The 22,602-nt window shown below is 41.9% G+C and overlaps 1 protein-coding gene across 8 annotated transcripts in view; it reads left to right on the forward strand.

The window, feature by feature from the left end:
- The window catches only part of EBF2 (EBF transcription factor 2), a 200,905-nt gene that overhangs the window by 142,752 nt on the left and 35,551 nt on the right, over positions 1-22,602 (forward strand). For 4 of the 8 annotated variants that reach the window (XM_054716793.1, XM_054716795.1, XM_054716792.1 and 1 more), the window contains exons 8-10: positions 9,964-10,111; positions 11,591-11,721; positions 12,849-12,975. In XM_054716793.1, the coding sequence (XP_054572768.1) occupies positions 9,964-10,111; positions 11,591-11,721; positions 12,849-12,975 (406 nt within the window). The remainder of the gene's footprint in view (positions 1-9,963; positions 10,112-11,590; positions 11,722-12,848; positions 12,976-22,602) is intronic. The other 4 variants (XM_054716796.1, XM_008151459.3, XM_054716798.1 and 1 more) reach the window with 1 other exon arrangement.

Below are 22,602 nucleotides of genomic sequence, written 5' to 3' on the forward strand. Positions count from 1 at the left end.
TCATAGATAGGCTGGCTGGGTCGGCTCCAAGTCCCAGTGAAAACATAGATGCACTTACTCATGTATTCATTCACCCAACCACTATTATGAGGAAATTCTGTGTGCCAGGCACTATCCTAGGTGCTGGTGATACATTAGCAAGACAGATAAAATTCTTCTCTCTAGAGAGACTTACATCTAGTGGGTAGATAAGGAAAATAAGATAAGCGATTTACACAGCTTAGCTGTGCTTCTCTGGGGTCTTCAAGTGACTGGCCTGGAAGCACAGGGGCCTATCATGGTGTCTTGAGTTGCCTTTTGGAACTCAGTGGTGTGGCAATGTAAGGGTGATGTGGGAGCTAAATAACAGCCTCCACTATAATAATAGCCCGCGTGGATGCTCTTTCTGATAGTTTTCAAGGTTTTCCACAGCACTGGCTGTCACAGGACACTCATGTCAGCAGATCATTTCCTTGAGATTGGGAAGCTTAGAAGCCAGGGTGTCAATTTTTCCCCTCCTGCCTCAAAAGGATTCTATTTTAAACAGACACGACCACTGTCCAGGGCTGGAGTGTTTTCCATTATATGGGCAGCACCAACTTGACATTAGTCATTCTGGAGTTGGTAGCAGATGCCTTGACACATCTCCAACCCTGGAATCATTTAAAAAATATATGTTTTTATTGAGTTTTAGAGAGAGCGAAAGGGAGAGGCATAGAGTGATAGAAACATTGATGAGAGAGAAACATCATCGATCAGCTGCCTCCTGCAAACCCCATACTGGGAATCGAGCCCGAAACCAGGCATGTGCCCTGACCAGGAATTGAACCATTGACCTCTTGGTTCATGGGTCAATGCTCAACCACTGAGCCATACAGGCCTGGTACCCTGGAATCATTGGAAAGGAACTCCTTCACTCAAACTTACAGCTTTCTTGTAATTCGGATAAGGGTTCTTACCGCCATTTGCTGAACTTTGCTGAGTGACTCTTGGGTATCTCAAGTTTCCCTCCTAAATTGCTCCCTTTTTAGATTGGGCCCACCAAAATAATCATTTTTAATACAGTTAAACTAGGGAGCACACTGAGATAAATATACAGGTCTTCCCATCCTTTGCCTCAAGAGGTATGAAGGGGCATATGCATTCCTAGTGAAATCAGAGTCATTTCAGGGGCCAGATCGGGAGCGCCATCAGTGCTGAGTGGATTCCTGTTTGTTTGGATGGGTTTGCACACAATGCCAGGATGGGCCTCCTTGAAGGGCATCTTGGGGGGGACTGGAAAGGTGTGAGGAAAAGGATTGGTGCTTCGTTACACCCAGCAGGCTTGTCAGAACTCTGAGGAAGAGAGAAGAAACGCACAGTGGTGGGGAGAAGGGAACGGAAGACACGAAGATCTCCTCCATCAAAGACTGACATGACTGGGGCAGTGAGATAGTGTGAGAGGCCTCGAGCCTGTTAGTGCAATCTGCTGGATGCAACAACTACACAGAACAATGGAGAAATTAATTAGATGACAAAGACACCTCCTATACACAGCCAGCCGCTGGCCATTAGTCTGTTTGACTAAACGATGCAAGAGCAAAGGGCAGGGCTACTCATGTCTTGGAATAGGGCCAAGATCCATCCAACAAACCCTTATGATTTTTTTTAAACCCCCAGCTCTTATATAAAACTTTTTAATGGCACCACCATCTATTTTCCTTAAATAAAAAATGTTGAATATTTCTCTCACACTCGTTGAAGAGGGAAACAAGAGTTTAAATTAAGTCCAAATGGTAAAAATTTAATATAGCTCCAGCTGCCTGCAGGTTTCTTCAGTTCAAATCTCTCAGTTCAAGAGCTACCCCAGCTGCTCTGTGATCTCATCCACCATTTGAAGGCTGCTGTGCTACTGAGCAGCGGTTCAAAGCACATAATGAAAAGCACTTGTCCATGGCCTCTCCGATCAACAGGTGAATCCATTATCTGATGGTAAAACAAACCAGATAGTCCCATTTAAGAAATAATAATTATCTATTTTGAGTCAGGAAAATAAAAAAAATAAATAAAACCTCTGAGGGTCCGAGGATCTTTTATTTAGTCAAGTGCTTCAAGCTTGGGGAAGGCTTTCTGTAGATTGCTTCAAGCTTTTTTGTTTGATGGTATAACCATCTGCCGCCCGCCCTCTGGCTTTTGGTGTCTCAAATAGGGACAAGAATCAGGGTGATAAGAATTTTGACCAACACATCTAGGAAATGTGTTTACAGTTATTTGTGGGAGAAAAGGAAAACAAGTGGATGCAGGTAGTTGTCTATGTAATTTTGGGGAGAGGATATGTGAGATTTCAATGAGGTTAGGAAACTCCAATTGGGGCACTAAAACCTGAGCACATCCAAGAACAATCAGATGCAGCCCTGGCCGGTTGGCTTAGTGGATAGAGCATCAGCCAGCGGACTGAAGGGTCCCGGGTTCGATTCCAGTCAAGGGCATGTACCTTGGGTTGCAGGCTCGAACCTGGTCCTGGTCTGAGTCCATGCAGGAGGCAACCAATTGATGTGTCTCTCTGACATTAATGTTTCTCTCTCCCTCTCCCTTCCATTCTCTCTCTAAAACAAACAAAAAAAAAAAAACAACAAACCACAATCAATAGAAGAATGTCCTTGGGTGAGGATTAACACACACACAAAAGAAAGAACAATTGGATGCAGAACTTCCTGGAAAGCAAAGCTCTTCTAGTTTCATAACAAGAGGCATAGATTCTTAAGCAGCTTATGGGGCATACTAGTACATGGTCCTGATTTTTGATGGATGACAGGTGATTCATGGGATCCCTGGGGGCAGAGTTTGGTGGAAGAGAATGGTCCAGCCAAATCAAGATGGCATCAAGTATGTTAAGACTCCCCTGGGGCTCTCAAAATGTTTGCTAGTAAAATACTGCCCTTGACCATAGCTCTCCTACTTGGCATACATTTTAGATGGGAAAAACAATGAGGTCAAGGGAGCAGCATGAGGCCAGCTGGAAGTAACAAGTGCCTGACCTTTGAGATGATGGGAAATTTAGTTGTAAACAGGTTAATGATCTTTGAGCTCCCTGCTGACAGGAAAGTCTGGTTTTTTTTTTTTAAAAAAATGCCATTTGATTTCTACACATATTCAACTAATTTTTTAAAGACAAGTTCTAAAAGATATCCCATTTCTAAGCCAAATTTGCCAAAATATGCCAATGGAAATGCTGTTGGCATACTACTCTACTTATGCTAATTAGAATTCATTTTTAAGTTCCCAAATAACCATTTCAGTAACCTCAACTTGTATAGCAAAAGTTTTTCAACTCTTCAAGGCCTATCTCAAATCTCATTTCCTTGCTGTAAATGTTTGTTAGTGCCTTCAGCTCAGGTTAATTTTTCTCACCTTTGGACTCCTAGAGTATACAATGGCCACACAATTGAGTCCTCAATTATGTATTACTGTAGAGTAATATTTTCTGATTAAGTGTAGTGTTTGTTATGCTTCGTCAACTACATGGCAGCTCCTTGAGGTCATGACAGTGTTTTCTGGAAGCCTCCCTGGCATGTAGCACAGGGCCTGGGAGTGTCAAACAAAACCTTTGACTGATTAAAACACAGCACTGCCTGGTTACTTGAGAAAGGATCTTCTCAGGAGTTATGTCATTCATGCCACAGTCCCCCTCCCTCAGTGTGAGCAACCCCAGAATGCCCTACATCTGTCTCCGCAGCAATCAACCTTGTGTTCTCTCATTTGGTACTTGATACTTAACTGAACAGAAAATTTGGCCTTAGGGGTTATGAAACAACAGTGATGTGCTAAGAATTCTGGGAACTACTTTAACAAAAGATGACAAAATCCATACTTGTGGTGTCGGTGTTTAGAGGTAATTCTGGAGACTCTGGCGTCCAGTAACAAAGGAGAATCTGGGCTGTAAATCTGGTTTGAAACTATGATGTGTGCCAAGAATAAGGTGGTAAGGAGAAACACAATTTGCAGTAGCCGAGTTGTTTGTTGTTAGCCTGGACTGAATTAGTGTAGGCTTAGACAGATTGCTTCATCAGATTCCCCATGTCGATGTGAGAATTAGCCAATGTATAAAAACACCAACGGCGTATTTCTTCTCACGATATGGACTCCAAACATGGTTGCCCCCCTACAACCAGAAGTCTGTCTTGATTTTCTCTGTCCTTTTAATGGTCTCTATGTCTCTTTCCTCCTTCCACAGGTGGAAAATAAAATCCCACATACTAGTTATGCTTTGGGAAAGCTGAAATAACATATATGGCAACTGAACAGTTATAAGGGAAATGCACATCATGAATTTAATTCCATTTCCAGATGTAAAATGTCATAAAGAATTTTTTTCCATACTTGGCTAAGTAACAGGAATTTTCAAGACCATTTTCTTTAGCTCGGTGAACATGTGTTTGTAAGTAGGTATCAGTACTCCACGGTGAGTGTGTTATAAATGCTATGCATTGTAGCTGTACCGAGATTGAGCGACCAAAGGCCACATTCCGCTAGGAGGTGCATGACCCTCATTGAAATGGAGGGGAAATGTGTCTAATTGTAGAATTTGGTGTGATTTTCAAAGCAAGCACTCTGGTCCACACAGGGAGGTTTCTAACCAAGGTAATTATTCTCCAGCAATGGTAGAAGCTGGGATTCTCGTCTGTTTAAAAAAAGCAGCCAATTTAGTCATTCCACACCACCTTCATTTTGATTTATCTTTTTCTGTTACCCTCCTGTGTGAGACTTAGGCTCTTTGTAGGAACAATTAGGTATGAGCTGAGAAAAGCTGGCTGGGAGGAGGATCCAAACTGGTCATCCCTCTGACTTATGTCCTCTAACTGAATTAGAGAGCTTTGAGAAAGATTGAAATTAAAAACCCAAAAGTGTGATGTCCCCAAAAGCCGAAGATCACATTTTGGATTAATTTTATATAAAAAATTAACCCAAAGGTGGGAATAAGTCATTTTGGTAAAAGTACCCTGCCACATGCTGATATTAAAGAAACAGTTCCTCTATTGAAAAATTAGTTGTACAGGCAGATTAGCCGATGTGCCCACCTAAAGGATAACTCCCACTGAGGCCTTTTACAGGCAAGAAAGAGCTCTTTACAACTCAGTTTCTGCCTTGTATAAATTATTAGAGGGAGGGATATGGGAGTGCTTTGGGGTAATGAGAAGAAAAAATATAATTTAAGAAAGCCAATCAGTTTTCTTGAGTACTTGTAGCAAATTGCTAACACAATCAATCGTAGATTTTGTTCTTAAGACTTCCTGCTGTTTTTCAAAGGGAGATACAAACTTTTTATGTTTCTATTTCTGTATAACCAGCTAAAACTGCCATTTAATTTCATGATTCCAAATGGAACCTACACTGTCACTCTCAAGCTAGTCTGTGTATTGCACTGGCCTCACCAAAAATTAGAGAACTCATTAAGCAAAATAAGGAATTGCAAAAAGTGAAAAACTGCTTTCACTTAAAAAAAAAAAAAAAAAGGCAAGCAATTCCAGTTGATCCCTACTTCTCTTTCTTGGAGCCTTGGCTTAGAGTTACCACATCAGAAATAATATTTGCATGAATATAATTGGTTGTTGCTTTTGTGTTGAATTGCAACGTATCAGTTGAAGAGAGCTATAAAATACAGGAGCATCGTTTTCAGCTCTGCAGGCTTCCCTATAGGAGCTTTGAGCTGAAATACAGACACACCAACTACGAGAAACAAATGAAAGCTGTCACCAGTGTCAGTAGCAAAAACCGGGGGTCCATCCACACAAATTATGGACATCTGTATTCCTAATTGGCATCATTTCGGGCCGTGCCAGCAGAATGGTGGTGCCAAGAGAGTCTGACAGCTTTAGAAAATACTAGGTATCAGGTTTAGGTGATAGGAGACACTGATGAGGCATAGAAGTTCTTTTGTTTGGAATACTCTCCATATGTTTGTTATAATACTGGTGATTATTAGTTTCAGGTACCTCCAAATGGCACCCCTTGTCAATACTAAATTTGCTGGCTACTTCTTAAAACAGATCAGTTTATGATCCTAGGAGAACAAGTGGTATTGATGGTTATATGATCAGGGGATCGTTGGCAAAGATGCCTACAAATAGTTAACAAGGTAATGGTAAGAAATGTTGACCTTGATTTGTTTAGCTAAGATGTAAAGATTTTTGAAGGTCAAAGGTGTCCTTGTGTAGTGTTTTGGAGTCTAACTGTGTCTGACCCTCTAACATTAAGCTGCTGTGGCCTGCAGTTTTCAAGAGTGAAGCAAACCAGGGGAAAAGAGAGAAGGGGGAGAGAACAGGAAATGGAGTGAGGTGTTTCAGGAAGTTGTCAGGGGTTGACTGATTGATTCCAGATGGAAAAGGTCAGCCTTCGTGACCCAGGAAATACTCACTAGGGAAAGAAGTTGGCTTGTGGAAGGGGAAGGCCTGGGAGTGAGCCGAGGCTGGAATGCACTTTCCACTTCCTTTAGTCTTCAAACATTCAGAAACTTTAACTTCTCCAAAGAGAATAATATCAGTGTTGTCATCATTCATCAGAAAACAGTGAAGGAAGTTAAATTTGGAGCTTTGAATGTACCAAATGTATCTTCACCTCCATAATGTCCTTCATTCTTCCAGAAATGGAGTGCATGAATGTAAAAGTCCATGTTTGTGTGTAGCTCCACGTACAAGAACAACAACCAAACTTGTCTGGTTTCACGTGGTGGAGTTTGTGAATTAAATCCTTTCCACTTTGCAAATTTGGTTTAATTGGCAAGCTCTTCTAAGATATTTGGAATATTAAAAATGGGAACTTGTGTGTGTGTGTATATATATATATATATATATATATATATATATATATTCACATACATTTGGACATAATTTAAAATCTTGTAATAAATTTTGCAGACACTGAAATAATTCAGGTTAATTCCCTTGCTGTCATGAGAGGCCAGCGCTAGCCAGCAAGAGATTAAAATTTATTTCCATTGTTAATAGAAAATAATGAAGTGCATCTGAACCATCAGGGTATGTCATTTGGGAAATGTTCACTTTGGAACTGACTCTCCCTCCACCCAAATGGACAATGATGAAATCAGCTGGCTTAAGAAAACCCCATATTTTGTGGCAGGAATGCATGAGGAGCTCTAAAGCACAGCATGACAAGAAGCTTGTGGAATGAATTAAAGTGGTCTCAAAGAGAATGATCTTTACATCCACGTAGGCCCCAGGCAGGCGGGTTCCCCTCACTGTGCTGAGTACAGCTCATTGGCAATTAAAGCCTGAAGCACCCTCTCATTTTTTTCCCCCAGAGATGACAGCTATGTCTTTGAAAATCCATTCACACACACAATTTACCAAAGAGGTCTGATTCCTCTTTTTTCTCCACTTTCTTCTATTCTTTTCAGGGGGTAAGCATATACAGAAGTAAATGCTTTCAACTTCATGTTCCTCTTAACCCCATGGCCAGGAGACAGCCTCTCTCTTCCTTTGACTATGATGCCATCCCGTGCTCTGCTGAGATGGCCCTGACAATCACTTACCCAGAGTGATGGATGTCTCCCTCTTATGGTGGCACTACATGATAGGAACTTTCTGGAAGGACTTTCTCCAGACTTTTAACATGTTAACATGAGCACAATTGAAAACAGACCCAGAGCTAGACAGACTGTATGTATCCCTCAATTGTGAGCAATTATATTGATAATAATTTTCTGAATGGCAACTGGAGAAATATTATGCTGTGTTTTGTACTAGTCAGATCATTGGTTATAATCCTAGAATCTGGCATGACAATACCCTAGATGTAGAAGGAGTTCAATGAATACCTTTGGGTTGAATGATTAAAGCCCACTCATGTCCAAGTATGATTTCCTGTGTGCTACAGTCATGCCTATGGCACCAGGCTATGTGAGATATTCCGTGGACTCATGGTTTTAGGGGTTTTCCCAAGCCTCCATTTTATTAAAGTATACATTAAAAGATTTAAAGGATACCATCTAAAACTCTGCAAGGTAAAAAAAAAATCAGAAGAGTGTTGCCTCAGGAAGTAGGATTGACTAAGACAACTTTCTAGGGTAATGGAAATATTCGAAATCGTGATATGGTAAGGCTTACCTGTATGTATCCATTTGTCAAAATTGTGCAGCTAAGATTTGTGCATTTCAATGCATGTAAATTTCACCTAAAAATGGAAATTCATTATACTGTTCTGTTTATTTTGTTTACTTGAAATTATTCATAGTAAAAAATTTTAAGTGACATTTAATGAATCTTATTTCATATGAGGAACTAAGGCAGGGTCAAGGTTTTTTCCCCTTCATGTAATAAGTAAGGAAGGGGTGGCAGAAAAAAATTAAAGAAGAATATCAAAAAATTTAAGTTGGGAGTAGACAGGAAGAGTCATTTTCAAGTACAGCTCCTCATTATGTACCTAGTCATTGCCCTTCCTCGAAAAGTCTGTACGTAGGCATGTATGCCCTAGCCCTGTGGCTCAGTTGGGAGCATTGCCCTGTATACCAAAAGGGTTGCAGGTTCAATTCCCACTCAGGGCACATACCTGGGTTGAGGTTTGATCCCTGGTCAGGGTGTGTATGGGAGGCAACTAATCGATGTTACTCTCGTCTCTCTCTCTCCCTCTTCCTCTCTCTCTAAAAAGCAATAAAAACGTATCCTCGGGTGAGGATTTAAAAAGTGTATACATATGCATGAATATGTGTATCACAAGTTCTTTTCTTAAAAATATTTCCATGCATAACTGACAAGTAAGACTCATATCTAGGATAGTTCATCTTTCTGGATCAAGTCCATTGGTGGTGGGTACGTTCGAGTCCACTCTATTCTGCTACACTTTCCCTGCTACTCTGGCCTTGGCTGATCTCTGCTTTCTTTGAACTTCTTACATACTCCTGATCTGCAGCTCACACATAGAATTCAATGGAATCTCCTCCCTTGTGCTACTTGCTTTATGTTAGCCATGTATCTCCAGATTGAACGTAAGGTCTTTGAGGGCAGGGGTCATGCCTGGTAACTTTTGGTCTCTAGCCCCTGTGTTCCTCTTTCTAGAGCCTCCCTGCCGTAGACTATGGGAGAGGCTCAGTGAGTGATGTTGTCTGTCCTGTTAACTAATCAAACAAGGCAGAGGTGAGGCAATTAGGAGGGGAACTCATCGAGGCCCCACACTGAAAGCGTAACATGTATTCATCCTTATTTTGTCTCATTCAGCCCTTGAGAGATAGGCATTATTTATGTTTTACAGATAAGAAAAATGGACATTCATAAAGGTTGGTGATTTGTCTAAGGTTACAAGTTAGGAAGCGGCAGGCATGAGATTTGAGTTCAGTTTCATCTGATGGCAAATCCATGCTCTTTCATTCTTCCATACCCAACTCTTCCCTTTCCTCTGGTTAGATACTGAATGTCCTGCATTCTCAACACTGAATTCCAGCAATCTGACCTTCTCGCCTAAAGCCTGAGCATCTCTGCCACTGCTCTCTAGTGGGCAGGGACACCACAAACAAGTCATCAGCAGCATCTCCATGCCAGCCTTACGCTAGCACATGTCAGAGGTGCAAGGACCCATTCCTGAGCTGGGAGAAACGACCTCCCAGCTGGTGCTCAGATCTTAGCCTCCTGATCACACACAGTCCACTCCTTGTTGCGACCGTCAGCTGGGAATAAGTGTCCAGGTCCTTTGATAGAGAACTACATTTCTAGAAGCAGCAGGCACATGTCCAATTTCCCCATTTCATCATCTGGGCATAGTCTGAACACAAATATGTGATAGCACATGAGCGAAGGGCAGTCTCTTTTTCCATGAAGCTGTTCCCATAATTATAAGAGGAGGTGAAATGTCAAGAGCGTGGCCCTGTCCCCAAATTCTGTTCCATTTCTTGTCAGCTGTATGGAAATCGGGCAAACAGAATTCTGGTACATTTATTACTTTATATGAAACTAAGTCCACTCTCCTTTTTTTTTTTCTTTTACTTTAAATATGCAGGTTGTGTTATCAACAACAGTGAATGTGGATGGACATGTGTTGGCTGTTTCTGACAACATGTTTGTTCATAACAACTCGAAGCATGGGCGGAGAGCGAGAAGACTGGACCCTTCGGAAGGTAGGGCTGTCTGCGGGCAGGGCGAGAATGGCAGACAAATGAAGTTCTCCACAATTTCCTTGTTTGAATTTCAAATTTATGCTTCTGAGTAGGAGTGGAGAAAGTACACAAGACCATGTGGATTTTAAAGTGTAGTTGTAAACACTGACTCCCGCCTACTCTGTTGTAACCCCACACATCTCCCCGTGATGTTTAAGCCCCCATGCCCCAGTCTGTTCCATTCGGTTCTGTGTTTTTCTTTTTGCTAGGCAGGTATTTCAGGCAAATGTAGGCCTATGACATCTTAGTTAAACAGGAACATTATAGTGCCAGACATGTATGAATAAGTGTCAGATGTGCCCTTAAACAGATTGTGGGCAAAACAAAACAATGTGCAGAATGAAACTGACACTAATTGATTTTTGTTTGCTTGGACTAGAAGAAATCATGGTCTGCTCTGGGTAGTTTTCCAAGTGCATTAAAGTAATTAGAAATACAGGTAACTGTTAAACTTCAACTTGTCTGAAAAATTAAAGTATATTGAGGAAGATAACTGACAAACCTAAGTAAAGCCCATCTGAGTTCTTCTCTTTCTGTCCCCACTCCCCACTCCCTGGAGTAGGAGGTCATGGACTACATGAATAGTGAAATTAGGGACTATTTTAGTGTGATGCTTGGCTGTATACTGCCCACCAGACCCCCACCCCAACTCGGCCTTTAAAATGTGTCTTGTATCATTTAAAATAGGAATTAATGAACTGAAAGAAAATGATTGAATCAGTAAAGAATTTGGAGTGGTGTTAATTCTCCCACAGTGGGCACTGAAGGGGAGAAGAAAACCCCAGGGTTCAGAACTAGGAACCCATCCAGTTTCTTTTGACTGATTGGATGTGATTGACTGGCTGTTCAAAGGGGGCTCATGTTTTTGGAATCCTGCCAAAGTTCTCTCCCACCTTTGACCCTGTCAGCTTTGGAAATGGAGTGATGGATTGACTTTAGTTATGGCCTGAAAACCATATTGGGTTCCTGTTGGGATGTAAGGTCCAGAGGCCTCAAACATATGGAAGAAGGGGGGAAATCCTTCATACAAAGTTAGGAAAGTGATTAGAAATTGTCTCTTGATAGAGCAGAACAAGCCTTCACCTATGACAGATTTTGCTTTCTCTTTCTCTGGCACATTAGCAGGCCTTGTAAATCTTAACATCTTAGTGCACAGGAGGTGGAGAGAGAAAAGGGATTTACACGTTTCCAGTGTGGTCAACTTATAAAAATATGGGGGAAAAGAACAAGCTCTAAAAACACCCTTTGCACAATTAGCTAAGTGTTCCATGTTTTCATACATAGTGGTCAACTCATTAGGCTTTAATGACCTGGTGAAAACCAACAACCAATTAAGGAATGATGGCAAGTCAGCAAAGCTCAACTTGAACTTCTTGGAATGATCAACAGCCTTTAAGAGCAGTCAGTTTCCCAAACTCCAAACTTCAACCACCAAAGGGCAGACCTGACTTTTCTTTTCTATCTTTTTAGCTACCCCCTGCATCAAAGCCATTAGCCCAAGTGAGGGCTGGACCACGGGAGGAGCCATGGTCATCATCATTGGGGACAACTTCTTTGATGGCCTCCAAGTGGTGTTTGGGACCATGCTTGTATGGAGCGAGGTAGGCAGGGGCAACTTGTTTTCCTGATTTTCTTTGGCCCAAAGATTGTTTGCTCTGGGTTTGTAACTAGCAATTCCTGTAGTATCAGCAGCGTGAATGCACATTATTAAGTACCAAAGATTAGCTACATATAAACCACAACATTCATTGCAGTATTATTTATAATTGTGAAAAAATAGGAATAGCCTAGATATTGGGTAAATAAATGATGGCATATCATTCCACCATTAAAAATTGTGGTTGTTTTTTTTTTTTTTTTCCCCTAGCCAGTTTGGCTCAGTAGAAAGAGAATTGGCCTATGGACTGAAGGGTCCTGGATTTGATTTAGGTCAAGGGCACATGCCTGGGTTGCAGACTCAATCCCCTGTAGGGGGCATGCAAGAGGCAGCCAATCAATGATTCTCTCTCATCATTGATGTCTCTATCTCTCTATCTTCCTCTCCCTTCCTTTCTAAAATCAATAAAAATATATTTTTAAAAGTTGTGTTTTGAAAAAATTCTAATGACCATGAGAAGGGTGCATGTTTATGCTATAATGCTAAGTGGAATAAAAAATCAGGACAACAGTGTCTGAGGATGTAAAGTCTAATTATGTAACACACATTCGTAGAAAAGTGCTGGAAACACACTGAAGATTAATAACAGTTGTCTCAGGTTATGCAATGTTAATATTTTCCCTTACATTTTTCTGTAATTTCTAAATTTCCTAAAGTGGATATGTTCTAGTTTCATAATGAGAAAACCAACAAGACATGTTACAGGAAGATAACTATTGATGTTAAGTTGGATGTGGAAGTTGCCAAATCAATATGTGAGGTCATAGCAGTGTAGGAATTAGGGGGAGAGTATGATTACAGGGTTGGGGGTGGGGTGGGCACAAGAGGTGGGAGGGACTTGAGCTGGGCAAGTAGGAAGGAAAGGACCTAGACAGGTTAGGTTGAGAGGAAATTCCAGGGTAAGAGAGAAACATGTGAGAGACAGGAACAGTGTATTCAGAGTGTTTGGGATGCCGTGACTATGCCAGTTTTCCCTGGTAGGAGTAGTCCTGGGAGATTCTCATGTTCTCAGTATCCTTGGTGATAATTTCTATAATAGGTGTTTTATTTCCATGCCTGTTCATTCCTCAGCTCATCACTCCTCATGCCATCAGAGTGCAAACTCCTCCTCGGCACATCCCTGGAGTGGTGGAAGTGACTCTGTCTTATAAATCCAAGCAGTTCTGCAAAGGAGCTCCAGGGAGGTTCATTTACACAGGTGAGTGAGAAAATGATTCCAAAGGGGACTGGCGCCTGGTTCTCCTTTGGTCTAATTCCCAGTCTCTCTACTTTTTCATCGTTCTAAACTTACTAGGTCTTTCTGCTTGTGTGGGAAGACTGGACTGGGTAAAAGGCATTGAATGGGGAAGTATAGACTTGATTCTAAATTTGTATTCTACTTAAGCAGTTTCTGTAGAGTCTGGGAGATGGTCAGGGCAGCTCATATCACGGGTACCTCCTTATAAATTTATCTCTTCTGGAACCTTGCTAGGATAGTCCTTTATTGAAGCAACCAGACAAAAAATTAGACAATGTTGCTGGATATAACTAATTTTCTTGAAAAGAATTCAAGGGAGTTGCCCATTGATGCTGCAGAATGATTCAAATTGTTTTAAATTTTATGAAAGTATAAGTTACCTATTATATATCTCAATATTTGTTGAATATCTACCTTGTATCTACAACCTTTTCTAGGTGTAAGGTACAGGGACATAGAATACATGGTTCTTACTGTACTGGGAGTTTAGAACATTTAGAGGAGGCAATGGTATATTACACAGAACAGTTAGAGAATTAGAATATTCAAAATGCATGGTATTTTCAATGAATGGAATATGAGTTCCAGGAAAAGAGAGTTTAGATGGACTAGAGTAGTGGGATGATATATTAAGGGGGAAATGGACATTTGTAAGGATGGGAGAGTTTATATAGGCAAAGAGAAGGAAGAATGTTTTAGCTATGGGAAACTCATGTGCAAAGGCCCAGAGGGTGAGGTGAGCAGGTGGCAATGTATTTGGGTAGACCTGAGACCAGAACTTAGTTTAGATGATCTAGGCACAGGAAGAAGGGAAACCACAAAACAGCTTAAAAACCCTGTATGGTACCAAGAGTAATCAAATTCATAGAGACGGAAAGTTGAATGACGGTTTTTAGAGGTTGAGGGTAGGAAGAATGGGAGTTGTTGTTTAATGGATACAGAATTTCAGTTTTGCAAGATGAAAAGAGTTCTAAAGATTGGCTGCACAACAAAATGTGAATTTGTTTAACACTATTAAACTATACACTTAGAAATGGTTTAAGATAATAAATTTTGTTATATTTTCCCATATAACAAATTTTACCATAATTTGGAAAAAAAAAGCTTTGATTGGGAGTTCGGACTTGATTTGGCAAGATATAAAATGACATTGAGGGTTCTCGTGCAAGAGAAAGTAACCCAAAAGTGCTATCTTAGGATATATGAGTATGGTTGATATAAAGACTGATTTAGGTAGCAGGGGAGGGGGGATGGCAGCCGAGGAGACCTAGAGAACCTGAAACCAGGATATTATACTTTGAAATAGAAAATAGGGGTATAGAGAAAGAAATATATAAACCAAGAAAATACATCAGATATATTATGACTTTCTAATAATATCATTTTATAGTTTATTCTCTCATTTGGACTCAGCCTCTATTCTGGTCTAAGTATCAATGTTTGCTTAGATGTCAATGAGGAGTAGATGAAAGAGGGTTGGAGGAGATGGTCACAGAAGGGGGTGTAAATACAGGATGGAAGAAGTCTAGATGGGGCCTCAGGAGCACCAATGTGTAGGGCTCAGGATGATAAGGAGGAGTGTGTGAAGGATAATAAGCAGAAGTAGTCAGTGGGGTAGGAGAATGCCAGGATCATGTGCGGTCTCTCAAGTCTGATGAGGAATGGGTCTCACTCCAGGACGCTTTCCACATATAGAGCTCTGGCACCTCTATTTTCCCTGACATGGATGACAAGTCAGGCCTGAGAGGAGATGAGTAAGACTAATACCAATCATGGTACAACTAATCCTCAACTCTCTTCTGAAGTAACAAATAATCTCCATACTCAGTGGGTCTATAGACATCTGGAGCCAAGTGGTGTGTGTACATGCGTGTATATATGTGTGTGTGCAAGCTTGTGCATGTGCGTGCATGTGTGTGTGTGTGTGTGTGTGTGTGTGTGTGTATGTATACATGTGTTAACTTCCTCTGAAAGCAGGGGTTCTCACCCTTGCCTTCACTTTAAATCACTGATGCCCAGGATGGACCCTAGACCAAATAGATTTAAATCTCTGAAGGTAGGACCCAGGTATCAGTGTAATCCATCAGTGTTTGTTGAACAAACATCAGCTCCAAATTATGTTCAAGGCACAAAATCAATCATATCAGTATGGCTCTAGCAGCTCAGTTCTAGAAGGGGGGATAGGTACTTGTAGATTACGGTAATTGGGTTGAGTCCCATAAGAGATATAAAAGCAAAATGGGTTGTTGGAGCACTGAGCAGGGAGTAGTTGACTTTGGGGAACCATTGAAGGCTGTTCAGAGGAGGTGACAATAGAGTGACATTTCAAAAGCAAAGTAGGAACTTACCAGGCAGAAGAGTTTGTGGAAACAGAGTTCCTGGTAAAAGAGGAGTCCACATAACCATGAAAATAATAGATGTTATGCTACATGTAAAGTCAAAGAATCATAGAGATGATGAGACATTGAAGATCATCTGGTGAAACTCACTCTTTTGCAGATGAGAAAAGTGAGGTTCAGGGAGAAGTGACTTGCCCACAATTGTCCATTATATTCCAGGTGGATTCAGAACAAGGACCCAGGTGTCTTCCCATCCCGCCTGGGGGGTCTTTTATTTAGCATACTAGAGGCCCAGTGCACAAAAATCCGTGCACTGAGGGGGGGGGGGCGGTCCCTCAGCCCAGCCTGCCTCCTCTCACAGTCCAGGAGCCCTCAGGGGATGTCCTACTGACGGCTTCTCTCTGTGGGAGGCGACCAGGCTGATCAGGGGAAAGCACCGCCTCCATCACCCTGCTGCTGTTGCCACTGCCGGCCACCGCAGCAGCCAAGGTGTTTTCATCAACACGAAGTCCAGTCCCTTCACCATGAAAAAAATGACAAACATTTTCAAGATGTCTCTTTCATAGGATATGACCTTCCTTTCTTTCCTTTCTTTCTTCCTCTCTCTCTCTCTCTCTCTCTCTCTTTCTTTCATCCTCACCTGAGGGTATTTTTCCATTGATTTTTAGAGAATGTGAAAAGACAGAGAGAAACATCAATGTGAGAGGGACACTTTGATTGGTTGCCTCCTGCATGAGCCCTTACCTGGGCCCCGGCCAGGGAGGAGCCTGCAACCTAGGTACATGCCCTTGACCAGAATCGAACCCGGGCCCTGCAATCTGCAGGCTGAGGCTCTATCCACTGAGCCAAACCGGCTAGGGCAGAATATGACATTTCCTAGCCCCTCCAGCAGCGGACCTTCGTTTTTTCCTCCAGGAGTGAGGTGGAAAAACCCTAGATCACCTTCTTGGATTCTTATTACCCAAGTTACCAAGAGCACTGTGAATGGCATACCAGGAGCTTAGCCAATGAGCCGTCAGAAAAGGTGTTTCCTCTGCAGCTCACGCACAGAGGCAGGACTGGCAGGCCCTCTTCTCTCCGGGCCTGTGCTATCCGTGGTTTGCCTCACTGCGCACGGAGTCCCCTCCCACCCACCTGCATGCGCAGCCTCCTCCTGAGCGGTCTTGATGTTATGGCATCCTGGACAATTTGCATATTACCTCTCTATATATACAGATAGTGTTGTCAAAGAGATCTCTTTTCCTAATGAGCCATTAATGACTATTTATGAAATAAATAGATCTTGAGCACATGCACTAGGCTCAGCACTGTGCTCTGTGCCGGGGATACTGCAGATGGTTCTTGCTTCCTCAGTGTCACAATGTAGTGATGTAAAGGTGGACTGATCATGCTCTAGAGTCACACTGCCTGCACGCACAGCTTGGCTTGCCTCAAATAGTTTGCAAAATCTTGGGTAAGTGACATATACTCTTAGTTTCTCACGTATCAAATGGGCTACCTACCTCTCAGAGCTGTGGTGAGGATAAGTAATAGAAACGGTGGTGTGCTGGTAAAAGATTAACAACCAGGTCTCCAGGTTCAAGGTGAGGGTGGGGGAAACATTGGTTTGTAGCATTTGCTGATTTCCATGGTGCAAATACTCTCCCCATGGCTCATTTCAAGCTACCAATATGACATCAACCAGCTCATAAAATTCCTGAAAATTTAACAACCTGCAAACATAAGCCAGCTCTAGAACACCTCTGCATGGAAGACATTTGGAAGAGAGAGCAACTAGATCTTATTATTCAAAAGGTGTTTATTATTCATATTATTCTTTTTAAAAATATATATATTTTATTGATTTTTTACAGAGAGGAAGAGAGCGGGATAGAGAGTTAGAAACATCGATGAGAGAGAAACATCGATCAGCTGCCTCTTGCACACCCCCTACTGGGGATGTGCCCGCAACCAAGGTACATGCCCTTGACCGGAATCGAACCTGGGACCCTTGAGTCCACAGGCCGACGCTCTATCCACTGAGCCAAACCGGTTTCAGCTATTATTCATATTATTCTTGTTATTTCTATTAGTCTTATCATCATGGAGACTGATGAATGAGAAGTTACAGGTGCTATGAGGATTAAAAGTTGTATAGGATGCTGTGATATATGCCAGGGAAGTTGAACCTTCTTGAACTGAGATGATAGGGAACACTAAGAACAGTCCAAACACAGAAAACAGTACATGCAAAGGTCCTGGGGTAGAAAAGAACATGGGATATATTTGATGGCCACTATGAACAAGGCAGAGAGAATGAGTTAAAGAGAGATTGGGTTCAAGCTGGAAGGGAGGGTTTGGGCTGCTTGTTTGGTCCTACCCCTAATGCACACTAAGGATGTTTTCAATCCATATGAAAATACGGGGAGACATTGGAGTATTTTAAAGCTGGGGAATCTGTGATAAGATTTGCTTTTTTAAAGATTACTCTGGCTGCAGTGTAGAGAATGGCGTGGAAGTCAGGGAGGATTCAGGGAGGTCAGTTGGAGGCCAGTGTGGTGGCCCCGGCCAGAAATGATGGCAGCTTGGACGAGCATGCTGGTAGCGGGGACAAGCTGAAGTGGATGAAATTTAGGAGGTAGCATTGACGGGACTTGATGATTGATTGGATAGGGTAAAGGTTGGGAAAGGGAGGGGAGGGGAAGACTCTCAGGTTTCAGGTTTGAAAAATTGGGTGGGTATAGTTTAGAAAGTGATTTTTAAAAAGGTATAAAGTGCTAAAGGGAGTTCAGGGGAAGGACAAAATCCTTCCAGCTGGCGGGGAGGTGGGGAGATTTAATATTGTAAAGATGTCAATTAGTGAATAAATTTCACACAATGCCAATCAAAGTACCCACAAAATGTTTGGGGAAACTTTACAAAAGTTCACTGAGGTGCTAAAATAGAACCTCTCATTTTGAAATATGAGAGGGCTTTGCCCTACCAGACATTAAAACCAATGTTAAGTTTCAGTAATTAAAAGAATACGGGACTTTGCAAGAACATAGAGAAATGTCACGCAACAGAAGAGGGTAGTTGGAAATAAACAGGTTGTAGCCCTGGCTGGGTGGCTCAGTTGGTTGGAACGTTGTCCTGTACACTGAAAGGTGGTGAGTTTGATTCCCTGTCAGGGCACATACCTAGGTTTTGGGTTTGGGGCATGTGCAGGAGGCAACCAAGCGATGTTTCTCTCTCATATTGATGTTTCTTCTCTTTCTCACTCCTTCCCTCTTTCCCTCCCTCCCTCCCTTTCTCTCTAAAAATCAATAAAAGCATATCCTCCTGTGAGGATTTAAATAAATAAATAAATAAATAAGTAGTTTGTGTATACGTGAATGGTGTAAATATATAAGTATCTATATAGGTGAGGAGCCATCTCAGGTCCACATGGAAAATATGGAATATTCAACAAATGGTGTTGGGCCAACTGGTCAAGCATTGAAAAACAGATACCTAATTTCATATCATAACCGAAACATATGTGAATTAAATAATTTTAACAAAAAATGTAGACATTTCAAACAATTATTATAAACTTGAGCCCTACCAATCTTGTACAGAAACCATCAAGCATAAATATGTGATTACATAAAGAAAATTTTAAATTAAAAAAGGAACAAATTAGGAACATATTTGTTATATATGACATATGGTCTTATGTATAAAAAGATTCAATCATTTGTTCAGCGAAAGTATATTTTATGCCTACTGTTTTTCATTCACTATGTTGTGTATGCATTGTGGATAAAGGGGTGAATGTTAGTTATCTTACAAATTAAGGAGAAAAAGAAAAATATCTTAAATTAAAAGCTAACAAAGAATATCAGGAGTTATGTCAGGAAGGAATACAATTAAGCAACAACGTATTTTTAAAATATCCCAACCACATTAATAATCAAATAATGCAAACTAAGCAACTACATGATAACAGTTTTCCCCTAGCAAGTTGGAAAATATTTTTTTAACAAATAAAAATACCCAGGTTGGCAAAATTAGGAGTGGAAACTTTCTAACAATACTATATGGAGGTAGATGACTCCAGGAGAGGACCCTTTTGGCATGAACCTTAAAAATGTATGTGCCCTTTGACCTCACATTCTACTTTCAGGAACATATACTAAGGAAACAAATGAGTCTTCCTGAAGGCTGTTTATTGAAGCACAGATTATAGTAGTGAAAAATTGAAAGCATCCTTAGTGTTCATTAGGGGACTTATTAAATAAATAATAGAACATCCTTTCACTGAAACACTTTTGGACATTAAAAGTAAAGCTGTGGATGGATACTTAGTTACATGAAAGATGTCTATGATATAGGTGTGTGTGTGTGTGTGTGTGTGTGTGTGTGTGTGTGTGTGTATTTAGAAAAATCTTAAAAACTGTATACAGAGTATGGTCCAATTCTTACATATAGGAAGAAATAGTTGTGTAAAAAACCCAAGAAAAGTATGGAAGCCTATATACCAAGATGTTAACAGTAATGGGCTTTGGGTCTTAGCATTATTTAATTTTTTTTCATTTTGCTTACTTATACAGTTGAGCCTTGAACAAGGTGGGGGTTAGGGACGCAGACCCCTAACACAGTTGAAAATCTGTATAAAACTTTCGATGCCCCAAAACTTTAGTCACCTCTTAGTACCTGTGGTTCCAGGACCCCCGTGGATACCAAAATTCCAGGATGCTCAAGCCTCTTATATAAAACTAGAGGCCAGTGCACGAATTCATGCATAGGTGGGGTCTCTTGGCCTGGCTGGTGATCGGAGCCGATCGGGGGTGTTTGGGAGAGGGACCGTGGGAGGTTGGCCCCAGCAGCAAACTAACCAATGGCCAATTCCACCAGGAATCATGCTTCCTCCTCCCTCCTGTCTGGGTCGGGGTGCAGGTGAACCAGATTCAGGGATATGAGGGCCCCAGCAGCAAGGTCTGGGTTAGTGCGCATCATAGCTACCAGCTGGTCATCTGGTCGTTCTGGTCATTCTGGTTGTTCGGTCATAATGGTTGCTTAGGCTTTTATATATATAGATGATGTAGAACAATGTATATAGCTGGCCCTCTGCACCCACCGATTCCCAGCCATGGATCAAAAATACTGTTTTCCAGCCATGGTTGTTTGAGTCTGCAGATGCAAAACCCAGGGATATGGAGGACTGACTGTATATTTATTGAAAAAAAAAAAAAAAGCTGCGTGTAAATGGACCTGTGCAGTTCAAACCAATGTTGAATAATTTTATTATTTTCTAATAAAATTAATTTTAATTAAACATTGAATGAAGAGCTCTGGCCAGTGTTGCTCAGTTGTTAGAGTGCCATTCTGTGCTCTGAAGGGTCTCAGGGATTAATTTTTGGTCAAGGGCATGTACCTGTCTTGCAAGTTCAACTCTTGGCCCTGATCAGGGCACGGGTGGGAGGCAACCAATTGATGTTTCTCTCTAAAATTGATCTCTCTCTCACTCTCTCTCTCTCTAAAATCAGTGGACAAATATCATCAGGTGAAGATTAAGTAAAAAAAAATTAAATGAAGAAAATATGATGTGAAAATTAGTGTCATACATATTTAAATACTGACACAGCACTTGATTCTCTAGATACAAAGAACATGTTTCCAGCCAGGGAAGCAGTAGGGCTTCTTCCAGAAGGCAGCTTCGGGAAGGAAGGACCTGAGGGGCAGTTGGGGGGTGAGAAGCATGGGGAGACAATAGCATGTTCTCTCACAATCAGGGAAGAAAACAGAAATGCACTGTTCAGGATGCTCCGGAGGCTGCCACCGTCTCTAAAAACTTCTACCTTGAGGTTATTGGGCCAAATGCAACGCAGGTTGGTGGAGACAAGTGGCTGATGTTGTCCATTGAGGGATTCAGACTCCACAGGAGATGGGTTGGTGGCCTCTTGTCTTGTCTGCCCAACAAGCAGCCACTGATGTGGAAAGCTAATTTACAACCTGTTGGGAATCAGTCCAGCGGCGGGATAGGCAGTAACTTCCCAGATGATGAAGATGGGGCTGTTCTACTCAGAGCTGAGGCCTACCTCAGCGAACCTAGAGAGCCACGGCCTCTTCCCCTGGAAGTGACAGACAGAGGCCTCTTGGGGCTCCAGGCAGCCTGGCCTCCTGAGCCCCCATTCTGAGCCTCTTGGGAGATCAATGCCCCCGGGCTCATATCCATCCAGTGCTTAGCTACAGAACAGTGCATCAGAGACCACCCTGGGCCCAGGCAAATTCTCAGCTCTGGTGAGGAGGTGGGAAATAGAATCTGGATTCCAGAGGAAAAGAACTTGAAGCTTGGATTACTGCAGTGGGAACAGAGTGAGCAGGCAGTCAGGGAGGATTTGGGGGGTGGGGGGGGTAGGGGAGGGAGAGTTGAGCAGAGACAACTGGACTCAGCCAGAGACCTGCTTTTAGATGTCAGCCAGGTCATTGATGGCTTGTTTTTTGTCAAGTCCCCTCACCTCTCTGAGCCTCTTTTTCTTCATCTGCAAAGCTCTGATACTAATCCAACTATTATCCAGAGGTGTTTCCCTAATTTGGCTGAGCTTGAGAATCATGCTTGGCCCTATTCCAGATATACCGAATCATACTCTTCTGGGAGGCTCCGGAATCTGTATTTTTTAAAAAATACATTTTATTGATTTTTTACAGAGAGGAAGAGAGAGGATAGAGAGTTAGAAACATTGATGAGAGAGAAACATTGGTCAGCTGCCTCTTGCACACCCCCTACTGGGGATGTGCTCGCAACCAAGGTACATGCCCTTGACCGGAACCGAACCCAGGACCCTTGAGTCCGCAGGCCGACGCTTTATCCACTGAGCCAAACCGGTTTCAGCTGGAATCTGTATTTGAAACAAAGAATTGAGTTCAGGAGACCTGAATCCTGCTCACCAGGCTGGTGTAGAGACGTTCTGGCATGTAGAGTGCTCTGAAACGTGGGGCAGTTCTGATGAGACTGAGTCATTGTACCGTGAACACAATAGGATTTAGTCTTAGGTGGAACTTCCTAGAAGGAGACTCAAAAAGTAGGAGGTGGGTAAAGAGCCTCTGGAGTACCTCCTCTTCTTCAGCCCCAACCTTACCACAAACATCCTAAGTCCATGGTCCAAACATTGGTGGTTCCTGTATCCAAGGACATAGCACCATAATAAACCCAAGCCTATTAGATGTAACTTCTACACTAATAAAAGAGAAACATGCAAATTGACTGTACCTTTGTAACATCCACCAGCCAATCAGGAGTGAATAT

Source organism: Eptesicus fuscus, chromosome 6, assembly GCF_027574615.1.
Source record: "Eptesicus fuscus isolate TK198812 chromosome 6, DD_ASM_mEF_20220401, whole genome shotgun sequence".
Taxonomy (NCBI): Eukaryota; Metazoa; Chordata; class Mammalia; order Chiroptera; family Vespertilionidae; genus Eptesicus; species Eptesicus fuscus.